The sequence below is a fragment of the Sceloporus occidentalis genome, unplaced genomic scaffold (genome assembly GCF_023333645.1).
Source record: "Sceloporus occidentalis isolate IW3139 unplaced genomic scaffold, rSceOcc1.0.p SCAF_4, whole genome shotgun sequence".
Classification (NCBI taxonomy): domain Eukaryota; kingdom Metazoa; phylum Chordata; class Lepidosauria; order Squamata; family Phrynosomatidae; genus Sceloporus; species Sceloporus occidentalis.
Genome location: NW_028316984.1, coordinates 135,311,764 through 135,331,139, shown reverse-complemented (window position 1 = coordinate 135,331,139; position 19,376 = coordinate 135,311,764). Strand labels below are relative to the sequence as shown.

General features: G+C 40.7%; 1 protein-coding gene across 48 annotated transcripts in view; it reads right to left on the bottom strand.

The window, feature by feature from the left end:
* The window catches only part of MADD (MAP kinase activating death domain), a 156,920-nt gene that overhangs the window by 88,606 nt on the left and 48,938 nt on the right, over positions 1–19,376 (bottom strand). For 21 of the 48 annotated variants that reach the window (XM_089521626.1, XM_089521616.1, XM_089521601.1 and 18 more), the window contains 9 exons: positions 17,488–17,681; positions 15,720–16,000; positions 14,920–15,059; positions 7,582–7,683; positions 6,644–6,682; positions 5,027–5,086; positions 4,474–4,576; positions 4,020–4,206; positions 1,383–1,533 (listed from right to left, as the gene is read on the bottom strand). In XM_089521626.1, coding sequence (XP_089377752.1) covers positions 1,383–1,533; positions 4,020–4,206; positions 4,474–4,576; positions 5,027–5,086; positions 6,644–6,682; positions 7,582–7,683; positions 14,920–15,059; positions 15,720–16,000; positions 17,488–17,681 — 1,257 coding nt within the window. The remainder of the gene's footprint in view (positions 1–1,382; positions 1,534–4,019; positions 4,207–4,473; positions 4,577–5,026; positions 5,087–6,643; positions 6,683–7,581; positions 7,684–14,919; positions 15,060–15,719; positions 16,001–17,487; positions 17,682–19,376) is intronic. The other 27 variants (XM_089521630.1, XM_089521632.1, XM_089521613.1 and 24 more) reach the window with 4 other exon arrangements.

Sequence of the window (19,376 nt, the reverse complement as noted above, 5' to 3'; positions counted from 1 at the left end):
TCATTTATATACCACTTCATACTGAACTAACAGTGTCTAAGCAGTTTACAACTGTAAGCTAATTGCCCCCAACAATCTGGGTACTCATTTTAGCGACCTCAGAAGGATGCAAGCCTTAGTCAAGCTTGAGCCCTTTTGCTGGTGTTGAACTCGCAACCTTATGGTTTTGAGTGGATGACTGAAGTACAGGCATTTAACCATTGCGTCACAAGCTCAGATGCCATCAGTAGGAGTGGCCACAAACACTGAAGTCATCAAAATCTATGTGCTGCTGTGTGTTGATGTTCCCAGTCCCTTCTATTACAGACATCACCTATATCCTTCATGATGCATTCTGTCAAATTCCATAATCTCCATTATAGATTGAAGAAGAAATATAAAGGGAGAGAAATTCAAACTAATCAATCATCTGTTAAATTCGCTAGTAGGCTTTCTGCACCTACAGCAGCCTTGCATGCAGCCCCACAGAACACTAATACCCTTAACTATCAGAATATTTAAAAACCACACTTTTGGAAGCCTCTAGGGACCACGATTCACAGGTAGATAAGCACCTCCTTTACCATGTTTTACCCCTCAAATCATTTTTCATGGGACTGAGAAAGCAGTCCATGAGGGTCTGGAGCTAATGGAAATGGATCAGGTGCAGGCCACTGAATTCCATGAACCTGTCTACCCCTAATTTTAATAGCCTAAATCAAGTGATTTTGTTGTCTAAACACATCTGGGTATGTGTTTTCCTAACCCACATTTGAAAAGGAGAAGTATGGATCTTTGGGGTATCATGGCGTAAAAGTGGAAACAAAGAAAATGCATTCTATGCAAGATATGTCAAGTGAAAAACATAAATCATGTTCTCAACAAAACTCACAGTATTTATTCAACTAAAGCAACACTTTTTAAATTTTGTGACTTTATATCTTTAAAAGTTCCTTCTGTTCCATAAGCACTTTAAAGCAGAAGGCTGAATGCTTTTACGGCAGCCCCATATGTAACACCACAGGATGGACTATGTCCAGTTTTTCACACTGCAGAAATAATCCAGTTTGAGACCTGGCTCAATGCTAAGGAATTCTGGGAACTGTAATTTTGTGAAACATTTAGCCTTCTCTGTTAGAGAGCTCATGTGCCATAATAAACTACAATTCCCAGGATTCCCTAGCACTGAGCCAGGGCAATTAAAGCAGTCTCAAAGTGGATTATTTCTGCAGTATGTTTTGGACCACAGTCCTAGTCATCTCCCAGCTGATTAAAATAAATGTCCGTTTGTATAGTCAACATATCTCAATCATTATTCAGAATGTTTGGTAAATACTGAGACTTCCCACAGATTTCACATTCATTTATTTTCTCTAATGTATATGCATTTCATGTTCTCTTACCTTTGTTATAGTAGTGGGTATGAGCTATTTCCAGAAGGCCAAAGACACTTGCCATGCCCCCAAGTCCCGCATTTGTATATGATAGTTCAAGACTTAACACAGTACACTTCAGCAAATCCAGCATCCCTTTATAAACCTTGCGGCTGATCTCCTGCCAAAATAATAATAATAAAGTAAATAAACAAATAAATAAGAATTATCATGGTTAGACTGAATAGAAAAAGTTATGGAATTAGCTTCTTTAGATAAACTGTCAGATTTGGTGAAAAATAATTCAGTGGAATTATTTAAGAAAACATGGAATCGATTTATAGAATATATTAATCAGAAAAGACGAGATATCAGTTGTATAGGATTTGAAATACTGTATAAGATATATTAGTTAACCATCTTTATTATGATTTATGATTAAGAAAGAAAAGTTAATAGTTGTTGTTATAACTGAAAGTTAAAAATAAAATTCATATGATGTCTAGAGAAGAGAAATTATATATTAATTTAGAAAGCAGACAGGGAAGTAGGGAATCAAATTTTAATTTCTGTGTATTAGTTTGTTTACTTAAGATTTTAAGGAGTGGGGGTGGAGGGGAGAGGATTAGCACAAATTAAGATGTAGATTTTGGTAGTTGTTTTGTATTTGTTTATTTGGTTGTTTTGTTATGTGGGTCTGATTTGTCTATTCATGTTTGGTTTTGTTAAGAATTTTTTTCAATTTAAATCGCTTCTGTGCCTTTTGGCTAAGATCAAGATGCTAATGTGGGGCATGGTGTTGCAACCCACTGAGGTTAATGGGGTTCTGGTGTGTGCCTTCAAGTCTTTTCCAACTTATGGCGAGACCCTATCACAGAGTTTTCTTGGCAAGAGTTGTTCAGTTGTTTTTCCTTCCTCTGAAGCTGAAAGAGTGTGACTTAGCAAAGGTCACCTAGTGGACCAAGAGGGGATTCAAACCCTGGTCTTCAACTTTTAAACTTTTACATCACTCTGGCTTTCCTAATGGGGTCCTCCTCCTCCTCCTCTTCTTCTTCTTCTTCTGTGCCTTCAAGTAATTTCTGACCTATAGCAACACTAAGGTGAATCTATCACAGGGGTTTCTTGGAAAGATTTGTTCAGAAGTGGTTTTGCCAGTATCTCCCTCTGAAGCTGAGAGAATGCGACTTGCCTAAGATCACTCAGTAGGTTTCCGTGGCCAAGCAGGAATTCAAACCCTGGTCTCGAGGGTCATAGTCCAATGCTCAAACCACTACACCACACTAGCTCTTTCTTAAAGCATTCTTTTCCAGAGACCCTCAGGTTTTATCATGGGGTTTTCTTGGCAAGATTTGTTCAGAGGTTTGCCACTGCCTTCCCCTGGGGGTGAAAGCATGTGACTTGTCCAAGGTGACCCACTGGGTTTCATGGCAGAGCGGGGAATTAATGGTCTCCAGAGTCATAGTCCAATGCTCAAATCATTTTGTTACCTTCTTTTGATTGATAAACTGATAATTTCGTCTGCCATATCCACTTCTCCCAAATGTGTAATCTTTGTTACCAGAATCAACTGGCTTTTTTCATAATTTATTAGAGACCCACACCTTTCCAAAATCTATATTGTTAGTCTTGTATCTTTCCGGATCTGTGACATTAAATCCATTGTTAATAAAATGTCGTTCAGATATGGATAAATATGAACACCCTGTATCATTATATAAGAAATAATAGCATAATACAGATAAATAATACAAAACAATACAGGAAAGGGTTCAATAAAGTAAAGCAGGCAACAAATTAAAAACGTCAAATAACAAATAACAGTCACGCAATGCCTGGGAATGCTTCTCTGAACAGGATGGTCTTCAACTCAGTTTTGAAACAGGTTAAAGAAGTGATGAGCTATGTTCGCGGGGGAAGGGGATTCCAGGAGTGAGGGGCAGCAAGTGAAAAGGGACGAATCCAGGACGGGGCAGAGAAAATCCTAGGCTGAGACAGCAGACCTTGACTACTAGAACGGAGGGCACAGGTGGGAAGGTGAGGAGAAAGAAGGTCTGATAAATAAGGAGGGGCCAGCTCATGGAGGACTTTAAAAGTCAACAAGAGAAGCTTATACTGAATACAGAAGGGAAGGGATAGACAGTGAAGGGATGATAATAAAGGAGAGATATGGTCGGAGCAGTGGGCGGATGTAATAATGCATGCAGCTGAATGCTGGACAGAAATTAAAGGACGGAGGTGAGAAAGAGGAAGCCCTGCCAGAAGGATGTTACAGAAATCAAGTCGTGAGACCACTAGGGCATGGACCAGAATCTTGGCAGTAGAAACTGAGAAAAATGGTCGGATTTTGGCAATATTGTATAAAAAGAATCTACATGCCTTAGCTGTGGTCTGGATCTGGGGGATACACGACAGAGAAGATCAATACAGTACATGGAGACCAGAGTGTGGGTGTGAGTCCTAGGTTGCAGCCATTCAGCAGGTAATCAGACAATTTTCTTCCAAAAAAACCCCAAAACATTATCCTAATTTGGTGTCTAATGTTCTGCTTGCTGGTTTTTTACTATTTTAACGCTGGCTTGTATTTTATGGTTTCATTGTAAATATTTAATATAGAAAGGAATTATAAAAATTAAAGAAAAAAAGAATGGAAGAAAGAAAGTAACTGACCACATCTTGGACCACATCCTGTCGTGCATCCTCCTCTGACTGGATAGTGCGATTAAGCTTGCTTAATACAAACACACGTAGTTGCTCACTCTCCAGGAGACGACGGACTCTCTTCATGTGAAACCAGCCAATTCCTTGTCCATCTAGGACATTGTGCACCACCTCTTTCAAGAACTGCTGGTTCTCACTATATAATGGAAGTACACAGGACAGAGAGAACATAATAATTCAGAATAGTTTCATAAATGTATCCCAATTAATGGCCATGAGTGGAATTTTTTTTAGTTCTTTAAATTTTCTTTGTAAAATTTACCCTGATATTCTTAGGTTGAGGACATAAGAACATAAAACAAATTTCACTTTGAGCTCTACAGCCAAAACATAACTCTAGCTCCTAGAGAAGTCAAGTATAGTCAAGTCTTTTGGAAAAAAGAAATAATTTACACGTTTGTACCTGGAATTACCAGTTCGTCCCTGAGGTGAAGGAGATTCTCTTTTCACTGTTGGGCTGTGCTTTATAACAGAAGACTTCTGATCTACAAGTGCTCTCCGGTTTCCTGCATGAGGAACAAGAGAGGGAACAAGAGAATACCTACTATAAAGGACACTCAAGTACATAACCAGCACCGTGTGACACACACGAGTTAACTAACACTCTAATTAAAAGGACATACAAAGTAACTTGAAAAAGCAGCAGCATATTTGCATTACCCCATCATACATCGGCAGAAAACAGTAATGGGAATGAGACGGAGACAAAAAAAGAAGATGGTAACAAGAGCAGAAGGTGAAAAGCAGGAAAAGCTTTGCTGCTCTGCATGCATTTCTGCCACAAGAACCATCTTCTGATTAGACATTGTATGGAAAAGCATAATGTGTAATGGGAGTGTGATCAGTAGAAATCACATGGTTTTGGTTACCAGTGGAAACGTTGCCCAACAGGCAGGCACAGGGATGCTTGCTAGGAGTTGGTATGTCATGCACAGCTCATGATGCAAGGAACCCACCTTCATTGCTTACTGGCCCAGCTTCAGTAATAATCTCCATTATAGTATTTAGCCCAAATACTGGGACACAAAATAAACAATTAGTAGTGTATTTCAAAATTACCACCATGTCTATATTTAATTAAGTTACTTGATTAAAACCCTCCCAATCCAAAACAATCCTAGATTAAAGTTGCCAAATAAATATATGAAGCTATTCCCAATACCAGGTTCTCATGTGGATGATTAAGTGTGGTAAGAATAATCCAGAAGGGGGAGGAAAGAATAGCTAGATTAATGGTGGAAATCACACAGTCCCCAAAATGTTGTTGAACTGTGGTTCTCAGCGCCTCTAGCCAGCATAGCCAATGCTGAAGAATGCTGGGAGTCATAGTTGGAAACATCTACAGGACAGTTCCACTCCCACCCTGCTCTAAAAGGGGGCATCAACAGGAAGAGGGGATGGAATAACCTATAGTTCCTGTTTTCCAGCAGCTCATCTATACTGATACTACTTATTCTTGAACTAGTCCTTACATCATCAGTGATTAGCACAGTAATCAATACTGCCCTGTGTGCCTAGTATGTGTTAGTTGTGCTGAATCAACATGCTAGGCATTTTCAAAAACCCTCTCTTAGAAACACACTAGGAAACAAACTGGCTGACCAACATGACTTCCATATAACAACCCCCCTCTTACATTGCATGATTCTTTATGAAATGTATAGATTTTTCAATTCCCATCTAGAATCTAAAGATCCTTGAGGGAATGTAAGACAGTTTACATTGTGTACAAACCAGCTCCTGTCTGCAGCAGTGATGTGGTTTAAATTGTTTTAAGGTTATTTTAAGGCTCAAATACTACTCTGAACACTATTCAAATAATCTTTTTATTCATTCTAGGAATTTATTATATTATCATTGAGCAGGCACTGCAAAAGATGAGGGGGGAAGAGAGGGTAGCTTATGTCCTTTCAAAACATGAGTAAGGGAAACCAAACCTTAACAAAGACCTGGAAAAGATAATGAAGCAAAGACAAATGAAGTCAAGGAAGAAAGTATTCTCTATCCATCTTTTACCAGAAAGGATTACAATACAAAGAGTATCCATAATTAGCTAGCATACAAAAATAGCAGCATATCATCATCAACTATCACGATGTTCAAAAGAAGTACTTGTCAGTCCCTTCATAAACCTTTATTTCTATATGTAGTAAGACAGAAGTATTACAAAGTGAAATTCTATTCTAAATTTAGAAACTTGTAGAAGCACAGTGAACAAGAATTGTCAAGAAATGAGAATAAACTGTAGAAGATGAGACACAAAGCATGAGAAACAAATGGAAAAACCCATCACTGTTTTCTTCCAATGTGTGTTATCAATAATAGGTTTAGCTATCAGAAGATCTCTGCACAAATGTAGGAATATGACAATATACAGATATTCCCAAAGAGACCATGCAGAATCTTCATTAAACTAATCACATTCCTTCTCTGTTGCTGGTCTTTACACAAACACACACACACACCCAAGAAAAAACATTATTCTACCCAAAGCAAAGTCCAAGGCAGTAACACAAAACCAACTTTTGGCCTTTTTTACTAAAGGTCAAAGGTCAGCAGGACATCATACCAACCTTCATCCACATCCCTTCCCACTTCCAGATTAAAGTAATCTTTACCGATGAAAATGGAGAGGGGGAAGAAATAAATAAAATTAACTTGTTAAAAAAAGATAGTAATTCTCTAATTATATATATGTATGTGAACTAAAAAAGCAAGCAAAGCACTCATCCAGCTAAGCAACTGAAAAATTCCAATGCAAAAACAAATTATATGCTTCTGTTTTCTTTCCTTCATCCACACCATTCACAAAAGCCAACTGTACTATAACTAACCCAGTGTAACAGGTTTTGACAGGCTTTACTTCATAATCTTCAAAGTAAAAGGAAACAGTCTAGGTTACCCAACCTTCATTGCTCTCAAGTAAAAGACTATCAATATTTTTCTTCTCAAGTTATTTTCTCCATCTAGCAAATAGATTTTATACACAAATTAAATGATTATGGCCCCATGGAGACTTTTGAAAAGCCTTCTCCCACAGCAATAATCTATATGACAAGGCATAAATTTGCAGAGCTACTTACCAGATAGCCTGTCCAAATGCAGACAGTATTTATGTCAAGACAGTAATATTCAGCTGCATGCAATGGGCCAAAACACACATTAAACAGGTTTTGATTATGGTCCTTATTATATACACCAATACCAGACTTTTCAGAAGCCTCCTTGGTCCAAGGGATTAAGAATGTATCCAATTTATACATGTAAGATCTCTTTCCACTACAATTCATTTCCTACAGTTCATGCATTATAGACAGAAAAAAATATTTTCCCTTTAGCATAAACCACCAACATTGACTTGAGAAATTCTACCAAATAACTTCAAAGCATCAGGAACATGGAGTTCACAATCCTAGTATATCCTGTTTCCCAAAATGAGGAGGTGTTTCTGTAACTGCTTGGCAATCAAAGGGATTAGGAAAAGCAGTAACAGGCAAGCAAAAAATATTACCTTTCAGACTAGGAAATGGGGTGTTTTTGTCTCTCCCAGCTTTGGTTGGAAGTGCTAAATTGGACAGACTAAAGCTTGTACTGTGGTTCTTGTATAGGCTACCTATAACAGAAAGAAAATAAATCACGTGATCTAATCATTCCCTTACTCATTCAGCAATTTATCCTGCTGCATACACCTAAATAGGGACAAATGTATAATTACTGTTAATGTGCAGATTATGAGAAACTGAAATAATTATCCACAAGGGAGAAGGTGGAAAGCACCAACAGGAAAGGCCATATAAAGATCTGTCTACCATGGGAGAAAGATATATCAGTCATTCAATCATTAGAATCAGAAGAGGTATTTTCTTAAGGGGTTAAACTCTCCTTCCAATCCTACTGAGAGTCCAAGAATTATCAGCATCCACACCATTAAAACTGATGTTGTTTCAATTTTTAAAATGATCTTAAAAACATATTTTGTATCAGTTGTAGTTTTGGCCTTCAACAGCATTCTTCCCTTTCTCTCTCTCTCGTTCTCTCTCCCTCTCACTCCCAGCAAAGCAAGACATCATTTCCTGATTTCTGGTGAGATTTGCAGGTATTTTGGACATGATAAGGAGAAGCAGGATGACCACATACCTCATGCTGCCTATTCCTAAATTTCTCAACCTGATTTATACAGTAAACGTAAATAAATTTATTTTATTTATAATATTTATAAGCACCAGTTAGGCAAAATCAATAGCTGGTCAATTAAAATCCCACATGCTTTTGGGGAAAGTGGAATGGGTGAGTCCTGACATTTAAATGGCCATAGTGTTGGAGCCAAGTGGATCTCCCAGAGTATTACAGCCAGAGTGCAACAACAGAAAAGATCTCCCTGCATCTCTCCCTACTGCATTTTGAATGGGAACAAGATGAGAAGCAAAATCTTCACTGGTGATCTGAGTGTAGCATCAGCCAAGGGTTTTATTAGGCCCTAAAACAGACTTCATGCCAATGAAACTCACATCTCAGTGCTCCTCAAACTCTGGCTTCCTTCTAATTTTTGATTGCTGCATTTGCAGTAGATGAAGACTGAGGGAAGACTCATATATCACTTATTAAAATAATGCAATCTTGATGTGACTAAAGCAAATGTAATTTTGCCCAAAATTTCTTTTTTCAAGGAAAAGGAACTACTAGGTTAAGCCATACAAAAGACACACAAGTCATTGTTACCTCCTAGACAGTGAGGACCAATATGCACAGGCGTACTCCCACTACAGCCCTAATTTTTCAAATGAAGTGGAAACCCCACACAAAACAGGTCAAATCCCAACCCCTGAAAAGGCAGTTCTATATGAGCTTCACTTACTTTTGCATTTATCCTGATTTTCTTTCATTAACTGTTTGGCTAATTTCTGGATTTTGTTCTTTCACAAAACACAGAACTAGTTAATATATGCCCTACTGGGCTTATATTATTAGGTATTACTAGATGTTGAAGAAATGGTTTATATTAACTAATTCTGTGTTTTGTGAAAGAACAAAATGTAGCAATTAGTCTAACAATTAATACACAAGAGTCAGTGTAAATGCAAAAGTAAGTGAACTCCTCACTGAATCAGTTAAATTAAGGAGAAGAATTTAAATAATTAAGTTGGTATTTGGAGGTGCATATGGTAGACCCCACTCTAGAATTAAAACTTTACCATATGATCATATGGAAATAAGTTATGTCATGATCAAGACATTTCTGATGATCTCACAAAAGCAGCTACTGTTGTTCAGCAATCTAGAAAGGGTTACAAAGCCATTTCTAAGGATCTGGAGCTCCACCAATCCAGTCGGACAGAAAAGCTACTAATTGAGAAGGCTGAAGACCACAGTCACTCTACCTAGGAACAGTCATTCTACAAAAATGCCACATCATCCAGAAAGTTATAAAGAATGACAGAGTAATATCCAAGGATCTGTAGGACACTCTCACTTTGGCTCATGTAAGCATTAATAACTGAACAAGCAGGAAAAGACTGAAAAAGAATGGTATTCAAGGAAGAAACTAGTCCATTTTAAAAACAATACTGCTGCCCATCTGAAGGTCACTAAAGATCACATAGATGATCCTCAAGGCTTCTGGGAAACTATTCTCTGGACAGACAAGTCAAATGGAGGACTTTTCAGCCTCAGTGTGAACTGTTATGTGGAGCAAATGATAAGAACTGGATTTGAACAGGGGAAAAATGCCCACAACCCAACTATCAAAAATAGTGGTGGGAATGTGATAGTTTCCACCTGCTTTTCTGCCTCAGGACCTTGACAGCTTGCTGTCATTGACCCAAACTTGAATCTTCCAGTGTATCAGAAAATTATACAACAGTCACCTGTCCAAGTGCTGAAGATAAACCTAAGGTGGATGAAAGATGAAAACAATCCTTAGAATATAAGCAGATCTACCAGAGAGTGGCTCTGGAAAAGGAAATTCTGTGTTTTAAAATGACCTAGTCAAAGTTTGGACCTAAACCCCATTGAAATGTTGCAAAACCTGATGTGAGTAAATGTTACTGAGCTGAAGCAGTCCTGTAAGGAGAAATGGGCTAGAAAATTATTTAATGCCAACAAAAAAGCCTGGTCAACAGTCAAGTCATCACTGTTCATGGGGTTTGCATACTTTTTCACACATGGAAACTGACTGTTAAATCATTTATGTTTAAATATATGTTGAAAATGTATCATGTTTGTGGGACATTTGCTTAATTCCATTAGCTGCAGTTCTTTATATAGGAATATAGGGTCAGATCAGTGATTCCCAAAGTGGGTGCTACTCCCACCTGACAGCAATGGAAAGATCCAGGATTGTAATGAGGGGGAAAGGGGGCAGCAGAGGGGCCTACAGTCAAATGTACTGGAGTGAAAAAAAGAGAATCAGCAGTTTTTTAGGATTGTGGTGGGGAATGAAAGTTGCATGAAACTTCTTTTCAGGGTCCCTTAAAGCCACCACGAAGCCTTGCTGATTGCTTCATGTGGTGGTGTCTCCCATTCTTCACCTGCATGACAACTTGCTCCCTTAGCCATGCCTTTTACTAGTAGTGGCTGGAAACTCTTATAACGCTTGAGTGCAGGGCATCATTTCTGTGGCTTGGAGTAGTGCCATTTTGGGACAGACTGATTGACTGGAGTAGAATATGTAGTGGTGGGGGAGAAGTGGCAGCCAAAGGAGCTTTCAAATTTGGGACGCTGCTTAAACTTTGTGAGCTTTGCTGGGACCTGGCTGACAGAATGGAGCTGTGCTGCTCCTCCTGCTTCCTTTCACTGGACAGGCTGAGTGAAGAGTTTAACAGAAGAAACAATGTTTGTGGGGAAGACGTGTCTCTACAGAAGGAGGGGGATAAATATCCAGGGTCGATTCTTGGAAACAGTCCTTCCCCTTGGAGTGTCTCCTGTAGCTAAAATATCTCCCTTTCCCTGTCTATGCCAGTCTCCAGTCTAGGGCATGTGGTATCTGTAAACCACCTATACACATATCAGCAGCACCTCTCTCTGACCCAGCAAAGAAGGACTGAAAGTCCTTCCTTGCCAGAAAGAAGCTTCTCCCTTTGTACTTGGTCCTCTTGGGAGCAAAAAACCAAGCAGCTGGCTGAGCACTGGCTGAGAAGCTTCTTGCCTGCACTGGCCTTTGTCACAAGGCCAGTGCAGCCACTGCTCAGCCGGCTCATCAGTTGATGCTCCCAGAGTGACTAGGTGCAAAGAGACCAGCAACTATGCAGCCAGTCAAGCAGCAACTGAGAAGCCTCTTGCCTGCACCAGCCTTTTCCACAGGGCTGGCATTGGCAAGTGGCTTCTCAATCACTGCTCAGCCAGTTGCTTGGTTGCTGCTTCAAAGATGACTGGAAGGAAAGTGAGCAGTGACCAATACTGGTTGTTTAAAATTATAGTAGACCTGATATCAAGAAATAGGTATTAGGGAGCACAGGGCTGTTGCCCAAAAGGAAATGGGGTGGTAACCCAAAAAGGTGTGAGGATCATTGAGTTAATTTAAGATCTAGTAACATTTCAGATTGGAAATATGTGACAATTTTCAGGTAGTCACAAACTTTCCTCACCTCAGTAAGGAACACACAGGGCAGGAAGAGCAAATCGGAAGTACAGTCAGACCTCCATTTTTTGCAGGGGATCCGTTCCAGTCCACCCACCCCTGCGAAAATGGAGACTCGTGTGTATTCAAGCCCCATAGGCTTTAATGGGGTGGTAGCCCAAAAAAATGTGGGGACGCAGTCCCAGGAGTGTGTGCGCCTTGGGGCATGCCCCATTGAGGATAACAAAGGTCGCCCCTCCGTGAATAATCGAGAATGCGGATCCCGAGTACGCAAAAAAGGAGGGGCGACTGTACTTCCTGTTTCCCAACATAATGTCACAGCCAAAATGACTCTCAGCAGGGGGGGAGTTGCTTAAAGGCAACATTAGTTACAAAAAATAGATGCCAATGCTGTAGTTTACATAGACTAGGGGTCGACAACCTCTGGCCCGCGGGCCACATCCGGCCCCCGGAGGCGCCAGGACCGGCCCCTGCTCACCCCTGCCGCCGATGCCCCTCTCCGGCCGCCATTTTGGCGAAGGTCGGGGGCGGAGGGCGAAGGAGGAGGAGCGTGGCGCCCATTAGGAGGCCTGGCTCTGCCCTGGAGCCCTCTAACAGGGCTCCAGCGACCGCACCAGGCCTTCTACATGGGCGCCGCCATTTTCTGCTTTAAAAAGGCGGCGAAGTTTCACGCAACAAGAAAGGTAGGGCGAGACTTCGCCGCCTTTTTAAAGCAGAAAATGGCGGCGCCCATGTAGGAGGCCCTCCTGCCGCCGATTGCTGCCTCTCCGGTCTCCATTTTGGCAAAGGCTGGGGCCAGGAGGGCGGAGGGCGAAGGAGGAGGAGTGCGGCGCCCATTAGGAGGCCTGGCACTGTCCTGGAGCCCTCTAACAGGGCTCCAGCGAGCGCACTGGGCCTCCTATATGGGCGCCGCCATTTTCTGCTTTAAAAAGGCAGCGAAGTCTCGCGCGACCTTTCTCGTCGTGCGAGACTTCGGCGGCAAAGTCTCGTGCGACGAGAAAGGTCGCACGAGACTTCGCCGCCTTTTTAAAGCAGAAAATGGCGGCGCCCATGTAGGAAGCTCAGTGCGCTCGCTGGAGTGCTGTTAGAGGGCTCCAGGGCAGTGCCAGGCCTCTTAATGGGCTCCGCGCTCCTCCTCCTTCGCCCTCCGCCGCCCTGGCCCTGGCCTTCACCCTTCTGGCTCTTCCCTCCTCTCTTCACCTCCCACCTATAATGGAGATGGGGGAAAGGAGGAGGAGGCAGAAAGCGAAAGAGGAAAAAAAAGAAAGAAAGAAAGAAAGAAAGAAAGAAAGAGAAAGAAAGAAAGAAAGAAAGAAAGAAAGAAAGAAAGAAAGAAAGAGAGCGAGCGAGTGAGCGAGCCAGAGCCACTGCCACGCAAGAGGTTGGTTCCTTGGGGGAAGAAGGTTATTCTCTTTGCAAAATGTCTCAACATGGGCTGGCTTGTTTATTTCTGGCTTGGGACACTGTGTGCATGCATTTCCCCCTGTTCTGCGGCCTTATGGTAGCTGCCACATGCTAACAAAAGTTGTTTTTATTATGCTTGCATCCCTTGGTATTCTCTTTGCAAAATGTCTCAACATGGGCTGGCTTGTTTATTTCTGGTTTGGGACACTGTGTGCATGCATTTCCCCCTGTTCTGCGGCCTTATGGTAGCTACCACATGCTAACAAAAATTGTTTTTATTATGCTTGCATCCCTTGGTATTCTCTTTGCAAAATGTCTCAACATGGGCTGGCTTGTTTATTTCTGGTTTGGGACACTGGGTGCATGCATTTCCCCCTGTTCTGCGGCCTTATGGTAGCTACCACATGCTAACAAAAATTGTTTTTATTATGCTTGCATCCCTTGGTATTCTCTTTGCAAAATGTCTCAACATGGGCTGGCTTGTTTATTTCTGGTTTGGGACACTGGGTGCATGCATTTCCCCCTGTTCTGCAGCCTTATGGTAGCTGCCACATGCTAACAAAAATTGTTTTTATTATGCTTGCATCCCTTGGTATTCTCTTTGCAAAATGTCTCAACATGGGCTGGCTTGTTTATTTCTGGTTTGGGAACACGGGGTGCATGCATTTCCCCCTGTTCTGCGGCCTTATGGTAGCTGCCACATGCTAACAAAAATTGTTTTTATTATGCTTGCATCCCTTGGTATTCTCTTTGCAAAATGTCTCCACAATGGGATGCTTGCTCCTTTGTGGTTTAGTAGCTTCCATGTTTGTAACTATTATTATTAATTATTTATTTTTGGGCTTTGGACGAAGGAAGGGACTGAGGAGGAAAGGCCAGGCACACGCCTCCTTCTCCTTGTGGGGCTTTGGTGGAAGCTCCACCCCCGGCATGCGGTTCCGCCCCCAGAGGGAGGAAGCTCCGCCCAGAGTGTGGCTCTGCCCCTGGAGGGTGGAAGCTCCGCCCCGGCGTGTGGCTCCGCCCGAAGGGTGGAAGCTCCACCCCCAGTGTGAGGCCCCACCCCCAGGGGTGGAATCTCCACCACCCCCCGGCTTCGGCCCCCCCAGTTGTCTGAGGGACAGCAACCCGGCCCCCGGCTCAAAAAGGTTGCCTACCCCTGACATAGACATTCACAGTCATATATTAATACTACCTTGGTGCCTCCTTAATTTTTTCATTATTAGATTACTGGCTTTATTTACAATTAAATAGAGAATAAAGATTAGTGGCAATACAGGTTGAGTATCCCTTTTCTGGAATTCTGAAATCCAAAATACTCTAAAATCCAAAAACTTTTGAGCTACAACACAAATAGCATAGTGTGTACCTGTGCCATATTTGCAAGGCTGGAGAGAGATGTGAGGATAAGTAAAATGGCAGGAATCCATGCTTCCTGCCATTTCGCAGATCCTCAGTCTCTCTCCAGTCTCATTATGTCTCATTATGTATATCGAAGCATGTCCAAGGAGACTCATGTGGAAATTCTCTGTGACATCTTCATCCTAACTGATGTTAAGACCAATGGGAAAAGTTTTAAATTGACATTAAAAAAAACCCTTAAGTCCACCTACACCATCTGCATAAGACACATTACGCTAGTAAACTACAAAGATAGTCAATCAATGCTGATTATTAACCACTCTTGTCTATTAAGTGAAGGCACCACTTTTGTTCTTCTTTGTTGCAAAAATTACAACTGGAGGTAGCAGTGGTGAATGAATGACACAGTTTATACAGTTATTTGATCAGTTCATTTGCTTTAGTAATCTTTCGCCTGTAAACTTCTCCACCTTCACTTTAAATCAGGGTATAATGAACAATTATACATACTTGCAAAAGACATAATTCCCCCAAAACCTTCAGTGCTGTTGTTAGAGATCGTAGAATTTGGGGAACTAGCATGAGAATCCGATTCCGCATCAGAGTCATTGCCCAGCTTTAAACTGTTAGGACGCAGAGGCTTCAGGGGTCTTTAAAAGGAAAGAAAGATATTATAGAATTGGACTCATTCTACATCATGCACCATTAAGATAACTTGGACTTATGTCAGATCAATTAGACAAGCATCTCACTGTTTAGCTATACTACAGATCTGAAAGGTGGCATGCCGGCTAAAAAATTATTCTATATTAGAGCTGTTATGAAAACAAACACACAAAGTCATAATTGTCTAAGTATCAGCAGTAATCGAGAAGAGAGCATTTTCAAGATAACCATCCTGGCACTCCTCCCCAGTAATTTAAGTAGACGTCCCTTTCACATAAACATGGAGCAGCAGGGGCGATGTCAAAGTATCATCTTTCCATTGCTCATTTATTGTGGCCTCTGCAAGTTGTTACATGAATTCTTTTTAAAGTAAATTTCCAGGCTCTCGTCTGTGAATACCAGAGCTGTACATGTATGTCTCTCGCAACTGGCTGTCACACAGGAAAGTCCCACATAGTTGGTTATTTCATGTGTACTTCTAAGTGGCAGAAGATTAAGAAATAAACATCCCTCCCACTCTGAATATGCACAAATGGGAGCTATGGTATTTGAACTGCAAATGGATAATGCTAAGTAAAAAATCACCAAGACTAATAAAACTCCAGCATGGACTTTCTACAGTTCTGGCTATAGCAATATCTCACCGACTGCCATTGAAGTTCTGATTAAACTTCGGTGTATAGCTTTCCTCTTGTTCATCTTCCTCCTCCTCTGTTGGGAACCCATACTGAGGTTCAAAATATGGATTATCATACTCTCGTTTCTTCACCATTCCTTCTGTGGAACTCAAACTGTTTGAAGTACTCTCACTGTCACGACGATCCAAGGCCATCCTGGGAAAGTTTGGTTGCAAAGGCAAACTGGGAAGGTGATTTGAAAAACCAGCTACCATCTTCTCTTCCATCTCTGCTGAATCAGCAGACTCCTATAAAAGAAATTAAGAAATCAAGTTTGTTTGGGGATACATATTAGTGTAACATTTGATAACTGATGAGTTCAAGGGAGCCCTAACTATTAGCACATAAACTGCTCTCATTATGACCAGAACTGTTTTTGCTACATTAAATTCACTGGAAGAATTGTTCTACTGCTGAAGTTCAGATCTCTGCAAATTCTTCAAATCTAATGTTTTACTGATACATTTATTTGCATCAAAACAACAGTTCTTGTCTATACAACTTAGTTAATATTAATATCAAATTTTGTTAATATTACCTATTTATTTATTTTCAAACATTTATCATGCTGTCCCAAATATCTATAATGAATCCACTACTGTGCTGGCTTATGACTACCCTGTGAGCTTTACTGAGACAGGCACTCATTTGGGGAAAAATCCTTCCTATCTATGACTTTGTTCGTTAGGGACCAAATCTAATGTAATGCTGGTACATGTCACAGAACTTCCTTACCTTCTTCTCTAAGAGTGCACTGTTTATAGGCCTCTGAAGTAGATTTTTTATTTTATTTTATTTTATTTTTATTTTTTTGAGTGCTCAGGGGGCACAGTGGGAAGATGAAAACCATTTCCCCCTACCTTGATTTGTACTGTTAACATATCAAGACATTCAGCACTGGCTACACACTAGGATCTCCACATCTCTCTTATAATAGTTAAATAATTATATCCACCCTGTCTCAAATGATTATAAATAAAAATCAATCTATGGAGTTGTACTTTCTTGCTCTGTTTTGTTTTGTTTTGTTTTTTCTTTTAGAATTCCTAATGGCTTCACAAATGCTGACTATGAGTAAATCCAGTCACTCTTATTAGAAAGGAATGATCTATTTACTCTAGTTTTATAACAAATATGTAACTGCAAAAGAAATACATATTTACTATCATCTACATTTTATCTATTAACACTAATGTGAAAAACACATGCCAGTCCTTATTTTTCATCTTTATTGTATTTTCTAATTTTATATACATGCTGCTTTTTCTTCAAAAAGAAATCACAAAGCAGCTGTTGTTGTTGTGTGCCTTCAAGTCATTTCTGGCTTATGGCAACCCTAATGAGAACCTATCATGGGGGTTTCTTGGAAACATTTGTTCAGAGGAGGTTTGCCATTGCCTCTGCTTGAGGCTGCGAGCACGTGACTTGCCCAAAGTCACCCAGTGGGTTTCATGGCCGAGTTGGGAATTGAACTTTGGTCTCCAGTTATAGTCAAACCACTACAGCACACTAGCTCCCAAGCCATTTCTACCCAAAAATTCCAAGGAGAAAATGTAGTAAGCTTTTCATGAATGGACAAACAATGCTCCAGACAAATCTAGCCTATAATGTATACCAAATTAACACCAATCCCATTATCTTGAACTCAAAAGTCTGTTTTCCCCACTCTTAAAGCCCTTTGCTCCTCTAAAATCCCTGTGTCTGAACTTCTTTGTACAACAGCCTCACTACACACATGATTCACCCCGTGGATGACAGTGCTGGGGCTACTACTGGCTGTAGTGCTTGAACTTGATCGTGGTTGGTTATTGTCTTGAGAGTTCTCACTGTCTGGGGCCTGTTCATCCATATCACCCGAGTATTCCTGGAAATCATCGAATTCCACTTCACTAGCATCACCCAGAGCTGCATGAGTTAATGGATCCACACCTGCAAATGGATATTAGAAGATAAGCACTGCTTCAATTAACAAGGCCTTCTCTGAAGAGGGTGTCCAAGTCAACTCATTTGATCACAAAGCATTACCATTATAAAGTTTATATACCCAGTAAAACTAAAGATAAAGAGCTAGATTTTCCCTGCCAGCAGAGAATGCAATCTCTGCAAATTACATATTCACTACTGAAGGTCCATGTCTGGACAAGTCTACATTCCACTGAACAAAAGCTTTACCTATAGCACACTAAAATTCAAAGCCTTTTTCTTCAGCAACTTTCAAGAGCAGTATAAATTCAGATATGATTATTTCAATCTGTTTTCATGCATGGTTGGGGGACAGAAATGGTGTGAATGGCATGCTGTAAAGTTCAAAAGGGAAGGGAAGGGAATAATCTCATTACTCGTCTTTGGTATTTCAGGGGCTTTTAATATCACTGGCCACAATGTTCTTTTAGATTGACTAACTGGGTTATGTTCAGAGGGCACAGTGTTATGATAACTTTGAACCTACTTGGCAAGTCATTCTCAAAGGTGATGCTTGGAAACCTCTATTCTTTTTCTGTCTCTAGTTCTATTTAACATGAAACTTTTGAGGGATGTCATCTGGGAGCCCAGTCTAAAGTTTGGATGCCACATAGCTCTACCTCCATTTTCCATCTACTGATCCAGGAGAAACTACAGAATCCCAGAACTGCTTGATGGCAGTACTGGGATATAGTTGGTAAGCAAGCTGAAGGTTTTTGGGCTATGTGGCTGTGTTCGGGAAGAGTTTGTTCCTGACATTTTGCCAGCACCTGTGACTGGCATCTTCAGAGAATGCTGGCATGGAAGTGAGTGGGGTCTATATACTGTGTGACCCTTGGTTGGGAGGAAGTAATTTACATGTTAATATCTGTGTTGTTCTGTTGTTGAATGCCCAGGCCTCAGGGTGGGAGGATAAGCTGCAAGGAGGATTTGTATCTATTTAATTAGTGATCCACTGTCAGGAAACCCTCTGACCCTGGGTGGTTTTCTTTTACATTTGCTGGGCCTTTATTTTGGGAAGCCTTTGAAATCTACAAACACCTAAACAACTTCAACAAGAAAGAAGAAGCCCATAAACAAAGTTTGGCTGACAGTCCTGAAAAACACCAAAATCAAGACCAGCAAGTGCAAATGAAAACCACCTAGGGTGAGGGGGTTTCCCAGCAGACAATGGATCACCATTTAAATAGACACAAATCCTCCTTGGATATCCTCCCACCCTGAGACCTTGCCATTCAACAACAGAAGAACACACAGATTAGCATATGAATCACTTCCTCTAACCAAGGGTCACACAGTATATATACCCTACTTGCTTCCATGCCTTCATTCTCTGAAGATACCAGCCACAGATGCTTGAGAAACATCAGGAATAAACTCTTCCAGAACACAGCCACATAGCCCGAAAAACTCACAAAAAACTATGGATGCTGGCTGTGTGTTGTTTATGTGTGTATATATTATTATTTTTTAAATGTATGTCTTTCCCATAGCTTTTAACTGAAAGGTTTTGCTGAACATGCTGCTCTTTCCATCAGTCAGTTTCATTTTTTAAAAAACAAAAAACAGATTTACGGTTTCAGTTCACTCTTATTTCATTGCAAATGGCTTATTTTAAATTTGATGTTTAATTTTTAAAAGTCAATGACTTCTGCTAATAAG